This window comes from Aythya ferina (genome assembly GCF_964211825.1).
Source record: "Aythya ferina genome assembly, chromosome: 1".
Classification (NCBI taxonomy): Eukaryota; Metazoa; Chordata; class Aves; order Anseriformes; family Anatidae; genus Aythya; species Aythya ferina.
The window spans coordinates 171,904,549-171,916,677 of NC_140296.1; the positions used below are offsets into that span (position 1 = coordinate 171,904,549).

General features: G+C 41.7%; 1 protein-coding gene across 1 annotated transcript in view; it reads left to right on the forward strand.

The window, feature by feature from the left end:
- The window catches only part of PPM1H (protein phosphatase, Mg2+/Mn2+ dependent 1H), a 138,398-nt gene that overhangs the window by 93,326 nt on the left and 32,943 nt on the right, over positions 1-12,129 (forward strand). The window contains exon 5 of the mRNA XM_084517001.1: positions 7,257-7,341. Within this exon, the coding sequence (XP_084373127.1) occupies positions 7,257-7,341 (85 nt within the window). The remainder of the gene's footprint in view (positions 1-7,256; positions 7,342-12,129) is intronic.

The following is a 12,129-nucleotide window of genomic DNA, read 5'->3' on the forward strand; positions in this document are numbered from 1 at the left end:
AGCAAACACTATCACATTACTGATGGGAGGAGTACTAAAAAAAAAAGTGTAATTAGCCCTTAAAATGAAACCCTGATAATAAAGCTTACTGCTAATAATTAGCCAACTGCTAATAATAACAACTCCACACTTAGACTGGCTCAGAGAAGCAGTCCACGTGAGGACCTAAAGTAGAGCAGGGAATTTAAGGGACAATCTCCTGGGAACCAAGCTACACCCCACTAAAGAATCTCTGAGCTCCAGGGGCCGATAATTACTGGGCAGTATGTCTTCTCCAGACTGTCTGCTGTGTGGACAACCTGCAAGCTCAGTATTACATTTAATTTTAAACCAGAGAGTGAGCAGTGATGCAGAAACAACTGAAGAAGTTTAGTAACAGTGCTGGTGGAAGCCAAATGCCTCTCGCTATTGGATGCAATATATGGGGCAGAGGGAGGCTGCTGGGTGTAGGAAATCCCTTTAACTGCTTACTAAGTTAGCTGAATACACAAGATGGAATGGGAGAGCTCTAAAAATTCAGATTTTTATTGCTCTCAGTGGCAGTAAGGAAGATGCTGACTGGCTCGGCTGCTGGTATAAATGAGGAGTAAACACTTCCATGGAAAGCTATGAATATTATCCTGCTTTGAGAAATAGCTTCTACCTGCCCAGTCATGATCCTTTATTAAAAATAATACAATTGTTTAGTACAACCAGACCACCAAAATAGTGGCTGTAGAGTGTATCAGCACCCTCATTTTTCCCAGAGGCCACAGGAATCACCAAATAAGCATTAGAAATGTAAATGCAATGAATCAGGCAACTGGAAACAACATAAAACCCTACAAACGTGCTACAGGAGCAGCTCACTTGCTGGTACGGTGCCTCTGAAAGATGACTCCTGAGGTTTCTTACAGAAACTGAATTTTATAATTTATTCCCATGTTTCTTGGAAAAGCAAGAGGAGATAGATGCCTGTAGCACCCCAGGGTGGTGCAGCATGGCTGACTCAGTTCTGGTGCAAGGAAATGAGGAGGGGCCCTTGGATGCAACACCCGTGGAAGCCCAGCACTGTCATCCTCACAGAGCACCACGGCTGTACTGGACACCAATGCTCCTGAGGTGGCCACCCCAGCTGCTCAGAGGGCTCATGGCCCTGCAAGGCCTTCCCAAAAGCCTGGGACTGTTCTTCATGGTTCCTTCAGGGAATGGCAAAGTACACTGGTGTAGGAAATTATTTTAACCCTGCCCTTGTGCAGCCCTAGGTTCTTGCTCCTTGTGTTGGCTTGTGAAGAAAGCAGGGTGGCAGGACTGTGTGGCAGTAGATGGAAAATAAGGACAGGCAATTTTAGTAGTTGTGCCCCCTCCATGTTTTGTTGCTTCTTTTTTTTTTTTCTTGGTAGAGATGCAAAGTAGGAGCGAGGCATATATAAAACGTACCTTGGGGATCACAGGTGGGAGGCAGCTGCATGTTTTGCCATTTGTGTTGCTGAGGGTTGCTGCTTTCACCTCTGAGTTTTATGGTGATGGGTATGTCATCGCTGGGACCTGTTTTAATGCCAGCTAAACATTGTATAATGGCTTGTGTCACTATCCCCAGCCTGACTTAATGCACAAAATTAAGGAAATCATTTAAAGGCTTTGCACTGTAGTTCCATGATTACGGCCAATGCAATGAAGTATTTGTTCACCTGGTTTCGAAGTAAACACGGGGAAATGATCCTGCATGGGAGTAAAGAGAGTGATACGTTGAGTAGTAAGTGAAACCAGGGTGCCAGGGCTGAAGGTCTTAAAACTCAGCAGTAATCATAAAGGCTGTTCGTAACGGTGAAGTTCCAGTACTTAATTTATAGAGGAGGTAAGCATTTTGCTGAATCTTTTTATCATCACTCCTCTTTCATTTTGTAGCAATTAAGAAAACATAAATAAACAGAACCAGTCTGAAGCTCAGCCGGCAGTAGCATTGTGCTTCCTCGGCTTCTATAATGCATGCATTTAGTTACTGTAGTAAACAAGCACCCACCTAGACCAATTCCACAGCTCTAGGATTTATATTTTTTTCCCTCAGCTATTTTGTGACACACCTAATTAAAATCTACTGCTTGGTTTCGTCTTTGAATGTAATAAAACCCTGCCTTATTCTTTCTGTCAGTTTAATCCCTCTTTCTTTTCCATTGACACATTTCTAATACCTCTCCAGACAGGCCAGACACTTCTGCTTCGTCTGCACCGAATCCACAATGCTTAACACCTTTTGACAAAACAGATACATCCTCCCTGTGGCTTGGAATTGATATACACTGTCAGAAAGGGTTTTCCAAGTGGTCTCTCTTTGTCACCTTTACCAGATTTTTATCCTCGGTTGTAGGAATGTGCAGTTTAATGTTGCGTTTCAAATCATTTTTGGCTGGAAAAGTGTGTAATGGAATCAGGGCATCCCCTGAATACTCCTAACAGTAGGAGATGCCTCTTTGTTTTGAGCACCAGAATCCCAATGGGCCCATGACAGCAGTGAAATTACACTTTTGACCTTGTTCACTAAAGTGTTTCTTTCTCTGTATGATTAAGTGAGAGTAACCAACAATAGCTTCCTCTAAAATGTATGAGTTTCCCTCTGTTTGTTTCTCATAAGAAACGCAGAAAGGATGCTGTGCAATTCTCAGCTGATTGTGTTCTTCACAAAAGAAAGGGAGAAAAAAAAAAAGGAAAAAAAACAACCAGCCCTGCTTGCTAGAAGGAGGGGTGGCTGTTTTATCCATATTAAAAATGCAGAAGTAATTGATGTATTGATATTTTCCCTAGGCTAGCGTGTTGTTGCTCTATCTTGAGTGTGAAAGCTGCACTACAGCACACTGGCAGATTTTTACTCTTTGCTTGTTTTCACTCACCACCTATTTTCAAAGGGGATTATACACTAAGGCACCACTTCTTGTTTTAAAGTATCAAATCTGAATATAGAAAATAAGTAAATACTTAAGATGCTAAGATGCTCAGAATATTACTTACTTGTGCACCATGGACTATGTAGTTATATTGATTTAAAAGATAAATGTATCATTTTATGCAGATTTTTTGCATGCAGCCTTTTAAGCTCATAATGTTTCTTTTCACATGTGTGAGAGTTGTTGGATGTAACCTGCTGCAGACTTTGCCGTGACTGTCAGCCCCATCTCACACACTGAAGCCCAGGCACATTGTTCCATGTCTAGTTGTTAAAGGCAGGCATTTTCCAAAGCAGAAAATCCTCAAAGTAAATTGGCCAGGAAAGAGATACAAAATCAGATTGTTTCTTCCATTTTAGACTACTTTGGCTGATTTTTTCCTCAATGTTTTCCTGTTTCCTGTGAATATTTACCAGTTCCAAACTGGTGAATGTACTTTCTTTTTTTGTGTGGTGCACGTGTCCATGAAATGCCAGGGCAAGTGCAGTCCTGCAGTCTGTGTGGGGTGCCTTTTGCTGGGTGTTAAGTAGCTAAATTCAAGAGTGGAGGGAACTTGGTGAAATCCCTAGTTTTCAGAAATGATCAAAAACTGCTTGACGTGAGCCATGAGGACATGGAGGCCATTAGGAACAGTTTCCCTTTGCTCGCCCTCAGATGATGCTACATGGAGAATGCGCAAGAGCCCCAGAGCTTGGAGGGCAGTGCACCCAGGGCTGCAGATCTGTGACTCCTAGCCTCCTCTGCTGCCAAAAAAAAACACTTTTATGCTTTTTTTTTTTTATTACTTCTTCATTGCTGATATAAATTAATGATTGGTATGGCGCTGAAGTAACCTTGTCATCAAAGAATATTTTGTTAGTGTTGACATACTTGTTCCCTACAAACATGAATCACCCGGCTTCCTTTGGCAGGCTTGCCCTGTGGCCGTGCTATAATGTGCTTCACCAGTGTGGTTGAAATTAAAATGTCACCATTAAACATGGCAGAATCAGATGCTCCCTGAGCACTGCATCTCTTCAAGTTTTCTGCCTTCCTATGTAGCTATTTTTGACAGTTTAATAGGGCAGCTTTATTCTGGTATAAAATAATATGCTCGTACTTCCACGATGCACAGGGAGCTAAATGCTTGCAGAGCACTATTTCATGACACACATGCATCTCTCATGCATGGCAGTAGCAGAAATGTCCACGTAACACGATGTTGCTTGTTGGTCCATTAGGAAGCATAAAGTCAAAAATAATTGTTCTGCAGAGCTACGCAGAGTGGGTGTTCAAAAGCAGCTCTTGGGCTGCTCTCGACACCAGGCTTCCTCCGTGGTGCTGATGTGAGGCTCTGGAGGCTGCTCCACGGGAAAAGCCTTCAGACTGCAATTGGCAGCCTCACTGCTCCAGCTCCGTCATTGCCAGGTCACTGGAAGGGCACTTCGGTCTCCGAGCCCAATTAGGGGCTGATTCGGCACCTCTTAAATCACAGGGAAAAATCCCACCGAGTGCGGCAGCTCCTGGGCCAGGCTTTCACACCCGGCCTCTGCGGTGAGGCTGCCAACAAATATGTCCGTTTTTGTCATGTAGACGGTCAGAAATATCCCTTGCTGTCAGGAAACTACTAAGCAGCTGGTGTGGAAAGTTAACGAGACTGCTAACAGGATAACGAGCCCAGCAGAGCTGAATTCAGAGCAGCGACCTGGATGTGTGTGTCTGCCTCCCTCCCCTTGCTAATAGCTGGGGCTGTTTAACTCCTCAGACCAAATCACTTGACTCTTATGAGCAGCTGTAACTTTTGAGTTGAATAAAATCTAACTGCTGAAAGCATTAATGAAAAACATAAAACTGAGTCTCTATTTAATCACGTATCAACGGCATTGCTTTATTTCCCCCTGCAAAGGTTTTCGGTGCCGGGTTGTACTTTTTTGTCCCAGGTGGCTGCAATTTCTAGTGAAAATAAGTTGAGCCATGAAAGGTTGACCCACTCGCCTCTGAATTGCTTTTTATATGATGTTGGTCCCTCAGGGCCCAATTCTACCCATAGAAGTGAGAATGATAGCCATCAGCATATATAGGAAGTATGTCAGTGTGCACAAAGGAAAAGCTGAACCCCAGACTTCAGTGGTCTTTAAAATATGGATTTCCTGTGAAATGGTGATTAAAGGGGAAGCAAAGGATAATTAAAAAATTAGCTTGACACACTAGCAGTTAGGTCAGTGTGTGTTTCTGTTCTAGCTCTTTCAGACAAGCACAGGATCAAGAGATTCCTTATGACTCTCTTAAACTAGTATGTAAAATTGGGTTCGTGTCTGATCAGCTCCTTTGATCAGCTCAACCCAGGCTATTGCAAGAGTGCTTACTCTGTACTAAACGCACAGTCCCTCCAAGTTGAGCTTACTCAAGTGAGTCAAATTACCTATGAAACATCCCACTGTCATTGGGTAAATGAGCCTGGTTCACATCTGAATACCTTAAGGACAGCAAAAATAAAAGCAAAGATATTGCAGAAAAGGTGGTGGTGGTCTTTACTGAGGTTTAAAGGACTGTCTCAGAAATCCAAGTGTGCTGTTGAAGTAGAAAAAAATTTCAGCAAACCTTCAAACTGACGTTTTTGTAAGCCTGTAATGCATCCGGATTCCATAAAGAGGGATTTCCATCAAAAATTCTGCACAAATTTCTCTAAATAAATTAAAGAATTACAACCACCATGTATGCCTTGTTTCAAGCATGCAACATTGTTCTTAATTGTAGCAGTGGAGGGCCAGTGGGAGCCAGCAATGTGTGTAGGTTTATGCTCTTGCCACCTCTAATTTGCAAAACGATGATCTGCAAGGGAGTGCTGCAAGTCCAGGAGCGGTAAATTTGTTACCTGTCAAAGCAGAGCTGTTTTCCTCTCAGCACTGGAGCCTTTTCCCACCTCTGCCAGTGCAGCTCAGTCCTGTACCTGTCTGTTCTTCACCATATGAATCTCAAGAAGCGTGAGCAGTGCCTTTCCTCTGTGGTAATGCTCCAACCATTTTCATACTAGCAGTATTAGGTGATCATTCAGAGTCTGTGTTAGTCCAATATTATATCCATGGCACTTGGAAAATTATGCAGTGCCTCTGATTTTGCAAAGCTGGTTTGTATCAGGGCTTGTTTTCTCAAGATGCTTATGTTTTGACTTTAGAGATTTAAAGTTTTTAGTGTTTTTGTGCCTACCATATTCCTTGGTTGCATTGCAATGCCATCAGAATATCTGGCATGAAGCAATACCAGCAAATTGATCAAATTATCAGAAGTAAGCTAGCATGTAAATACCACATCAACGGAACTAAAAGAGCACACAAAAGGAGGTAATAGAAAACATGCAGAAACTGGAATCCGAGTGCCAGTTACTTGCTTAATCCACAGCAAATTCTGTGTGAATTCAAGAGGCGCGCTGCTGTTACCCAAACACTGAATTAATCAACTGATGGTAGGGAAACAGCTCCAAATCAGGTATTAAAATCTTTGGGATGATAGAGGGTTCATCCAGCTGTTCAAAGCACCAAGCATTACTATACTTACAGAACTGTGCAAATAATAGATAAAGCAATACAATTTTGTGAGTCAATACCTGACCAATAAATGCAGGAGGAACACTGCATAAATTTTACCTCCTCTTAACTGTCTTTCAGCTAGTGGAATTACACCAGGGAAGGACCAGGCCATGTTTTCTTTGCAACAAAGCAGAGTAAAAGGCAAGAGACAGGTGTTTGAGAGCATTTGCTCTGTGCCATTTGCAGAAGTACATGTGAAATCTCCCCACTGATCTATAGTCATTCCATTACCTGTCTGCTTTTGGCAGGTAGCTAGTTAAATTTGTGTTAAACTGAATTTGCTTTTCCATTTCCATTTGCTGTTGGAGAAGAAATGTTCTGACATGACATATGACCAATCAATAATTGGAAAGTGCTCGCATGAGTCATTTGAAGCCAGTGCTTCAGACAGTGTCAGCCCCAGCTGGGATTAAAACCTGCAAAGAGTTGTTCTGCAATCAGTGATTCTGCAGCATCTCCTCTGGGTGTCTGCATTTCACTAATAAGGATACCCAGTAGACATCAACTAAAATAACTCTTGCCTTTGTTGCTTGGATGTTTTTGTGTGCTCTGAAATGAACTTGGCATATACAAATACACTTTGTTATCCAGCCTAAAGGATGCATGGCAGGAATTGTTATTGTATCTGTTGAGAACTTCGGTAGAAAAGTAATTGCTTTATTTTTCTGTGACTCTGAAGAGAATAAGAGTCTGACCCTACGCCGTGGTTTTCTGTGTGTTTTTACATTTTTCCCCTCCTTCTACTAATGATGCTTTATTACTCCTACAGGGCTATAATAATCCGAAATGGTGAAGTCATTCCAATGTCTTCAGAATTCACTCCAGAGACTGAACGCCAGCGACTTCAGTATCTGGTAAGAGACTGGAGAACCAAATCAGGTGCTGCTGCTGCTGAGCATTGCCCCAGGAACATCTGAGGTTAAAAAACACATGGAGCTGAGTTACTGGGGCTCAGTGGAAGACCACACACCCACTGAACACTACTGGTTGACTATGTGTGTGTATGTGTTTTAGCCATCAGCAAATATGCAGAAAAGCCTGACAATGCAAATCCTGGTGAAAGAAGCCTTACCTCTTTTGTAGAGGCCATCGGTTGGTACGGCTGTGCTTATGTGCCTTGTGCAGCTGCCGACCTTAAGCAGCTCGTTGGTGCTGGATAATGAGAGCTCAGGCACACAGCTAACAAGCCACAGAGGTATTTCAGTACATCCCCGTGTTTACTTTGTGACAGGATAAGATTTCACAAAGTGCTCTACGCACACATGTGGACAGTATTGCAGGGGTTTATTCATTTGCTCTAATAGTATGCCGATAGAACCAGCTCAAGACGCCCAATGTAGAGGTGATCTAAGCAAGTCTTAGTAAGTACAGCATAGGATGGGTGAAGAAAGACAAGTTTTGTGTAATGTAGGAGCACCCATAATGCTGTGACAGGTGGACTGTCCGAGGAGGTGCAGGATGCTTTATACACCAAGTCAACATAAGTCAAACTGCATATTGTTTTCCATACAGACAACCCTGTTGCTTTTCAAGTGTTTCACTGACAGTCAGATCATTTGGTTGAAGTTCGGTGGCTGTTTATCAAAATGCCATTCCTAACGTGTCCAAGAGATTTCTTTTCTGCTTCCTCTGGTCTCCTGCTTTTACCTCCTAGAAATTCAAGCCTAAGCCAAGGCAGGCTCACTGTTAGCTTTGTCCGAAGCAAGGTGGACAGGCCAAGGCTGGTGGTATTCCCTGTTCTTCAGGTGTCTTTTATCTTCAGCCTGGCCCAAGCTCTGTAGTTTGAGGCTAGACAATATGCCAGTGATTGAAGATGGTGGTGGAAGATCTTAAAGAAAATTGTAAGTGTTTCTACAACAGTCACATTTAGTTTTTAGTCAGATTCACTGGCTTGAAGCTGAAAATTTCAGAAGAAGTGCTGCTTTGGGAGTATTCAAATTCAGTAAACCAAATGGAAAAGAGGCCTAATAAATATTTACACTGCAGTTACATTTAAAATAATTTGTTTGCCTTTAAAATAAAAGGTATCTGTAGTATCTAGGAAGTCTGGTGCTTCTGTAAGAAATACGAGATAAAGCGTTGCCTACAAGGAATCTTTTTCTCTTTTGATGTCCTTTCTGGCGTATATTGAAAACAGCAGCTGATCTGAAAAGCATTTCTGCTGTTTCCTTTGGATTTTTTTTTACCTTTGTTTGTTTATTTTGTTTCTATATGTAACAAATATGCCAGGACTATGGGTATCATGTTCAAAGAAAATACATGCAAGGCAGCAAGAGCGTGAAACAAAATCAGAGATAATTTCAAACACAGCATTCTGTTAGAAACATTTTTACTCTAGTGTTTTTTTGTTTTTTTGTTTTTTTAAAAAAAAAAAAAAAAAGAAAGAAAAGAAAAGACCCCCAATTCTTTGTAAGGTTGGCATGAACATTACACTGCATAGTAACGTTACATTATGCTCTTGCATCTGTCCCATTGATTACACCCCAAAGGGCTCCCCTTACTCACCTTGGGCTGTCCCCTTACTCTCCTGTCATTCTGCACACTGTATCTCTGTTGTTCCTACCTGGAAGTGGCTTGCTTTGGACTTATTTTCTCATTTGCAGTTAAGGCTGAGTTTCTCTGTTTGAAACAAATTGCACTGTTCTTGCTGAACAATTGGAAGAAAGTTGCTTCATCATTTTAGCATAAATATTTTACTTGGTAAGTGCAGAGATACCGTTCTGCTCAGGGCTTGTCTATGCAGGGAGGTTGCTGTGAAGGCAAACGGAGGGTATGAATTTACAGCTCCTGAACAGCAGCAGCCTGTGGAGATACTGTTAGCATAGGCAGGCTGAAGAAGCCTTCCTCTGCCTTTAGTGCCTGTTGATTACTTTGGCCACGAAAGGTGTTGGTTTAGGTTAACTGGTGACTTCTGCATTCTTCCTCTGTCCTCTGGGCCTCAACTTCCACATGCAAGGAAATCTTCAGGAAAACGAGCTGCTCAGTCATGAGAGAATCACTGTATAAAGCCCTCCAGCCCTGTCCTACACGTAACTGAGTTCCAAATAGTGGTGGTTGAATAAACGAGGAGAAAATGAATGCTTTCTGTACCAGCTTGTGTTTTAATGCTAATGACCCCAGACATAGGCTTCTGGCATGGCAGCTTCAAAAGAACAAGGTCACTACCCAGTCTCTCTAACCGTTGAGCAACTCTGGGCACATTCATCTCTTCATCTCCACCTGCACCCTGTCCTTGCAGTGGGAGGCCAGCACGCAGCTACTCGGTGCCTCCCATGGGATGATGGAAGACCTGCCATGAGTATCCCCTTGGCTCTTTGGCTTCCCAGAGAGGGTCAGGGCACACACTGCTTCTCTTCCACTGTCAGGCGTTCACAATTCTCCTTTTGTTTTGAACTTTGAGGTCTTTGTGTTCTGTTTGGCATTCTGGCAGAAGAATTTGCACAGTGCCTACTCAAGGAAAGCTCTGACTTTCCGTATCGGTACATCTTGAGAAAGAACCAAATGCAGTATTGACTGGGAACTGCTCTGGTATGTGCAGGAGTTGTGCAGGCAAAGAGTGCCAGAGGCAATTTTCGTTTTATGTTCTGAGGACGCTATTAATTTCAGTCATGATAGTCTAAATTGCAACAGTAAATGGCTTAGATTTTGTTACTTATCCCCTTGGAAAACGTGTTTAAAACGAGTGATGAATGAGCATATTGCAGATGGGTGTATTTCTGTTAGTTACCGAAGTCACGCTTCAGAGATGTCTTTGCCACACATGGTTTTGTAACAAAGAGAGGACCAATCCAGGGATGGATTCAGCCCCCACTTTTTTTTCTTTCTTCTACCACCACCACCTTTAGTTATCTCCGTTTGGCTCAACATGAATCTGGCCATATGGTACTGGCTGAGTAATTTGGAGAACCTCTGGATGCGTTGTGATGTACATGTGGTTGTCAGAGGTATTCCCAGGTAGTAGAATATCCTACAGGAGAAAATGGCATGAAGATATCCATAAGAGGGTAGCATTGTAAGGTATGGCTGATACATGGGACAACAGTAAGCCTAAAAATACCAAGTAATGCAGTGAAACTACTACTGCCAGTGATATACTGGAGCAGCACATACCAGAGAAGCTGGAAGAGGGGTGAGGGAAAGAGACTTGCAAGGTACGTACAATGTTCCCTGCAACCTAATTAACAAGCATACTAGTGCGTAAGTCTAGGTTTATCTTAATTTCATGTTTGCTTTGCTGAGCACTAGGAAACACAGCGGGAAGTAAATGGCCTTTTGAAAGAAATGTGACTAATATTTCCCTGAGCGGACTCCATTTCATACGGCTAATGTTGAGTGTAATACATCCAGCCACAAAATACACCATAAAATGGCTGAGTACCAAACATATGATACAGGCGGTGCCAGATATATGCCAGAAAAACTCTAACAGCTTCTAAAAGAAAAATGATGGAAAATATTCCCATTTCATAACACAGAATAACAAAGTTGTCTGAACATGCCTCGTAAGAATATAGGAAGTGTTTGACGGTCACTGTTTTTATTACATTTTAAGTTCTCTGGATGATGTTTCTAATCTGAAGCTCTTACAAATTGTGACTAAACAAATGAAAAGTAGAAAATGTGGTGCCTCATCACAGCTGAAATTCTGGTAGTTAGTTAACTTACTGGTTTTGTTTCTCTTACGATCAGTCAAGGGATTTCTTAGTGTCTGCTTGTGTGTCTACTTGAAGGACCATTAGACTTTTAAAGAGTTGCTTTTATTTATTTTTTGGTTCAGCATAGTTTGGTTGGTGTGGAAAAGGAGAAGAGCCCTGCCTTGTAGTAAATGGAGAACAGTTCTCAACAAACTTGACTGAAAGTCAGAGCTGAGTTTTATGATACATCATTCTTTTCTCTGTAGAATTACCAGTGAAACATCAAGAATAACTGTTAAAAAGAGAATAAAAATTAAAAAATACCTCCCCAAAAAATGAATTTCTTCACATAAGAATTCAGCTCACAGCACCAGAAGCTTCCAAATTGCTCTTTTCCCTCTGTTCCACTGACGCCAAAAATATTAGAATCAAGTTAAGATCCCTAGATTGTAAATCAAGCATTGAGGCTTGGCTGCGGAAGAGAAATCTTATTTGAACATTAGCAGTCCTCTGGTAACTCTGCCAGCTTTATTAATCTTATTTCACTTGTGACCTCAGACTTTCCATCTGAGTAAATCTTTATGAAACGCAGTCTCTCCCAATCGCTTTCCCTTTTCAATAATGAAATTCTTGTTTTCAAGGGGAAAAATGCTAAAAGCCTGTAACTTTATTTCTTCTGAACCTATGATCTGGACTAATAAGTAATCTCATAATCTAAGGGTTAAATAGCTTTTGATTTCAGGTATGAGGTTTTTTGCTTTAAGTAAGGCTTTTTTTTTTTTTTTGGGTAGATGACACCAGTCTTTAGCTAGAAGTGGTTTGTAATGACTTAATCAAGGTAGGCTATGCATTTTCAAAAGTGAACTGAACTGCACTTTCTAAGCAGACTGTTGGCTTCATTTTTTTTACAAAGACATAGATTAGAAAGAACAAATACTAAAATGCAGCTCTGTTGTGCATCACAATACATACATCATTAGGGATGTTGGAACTCGTTTGCAACTTGAG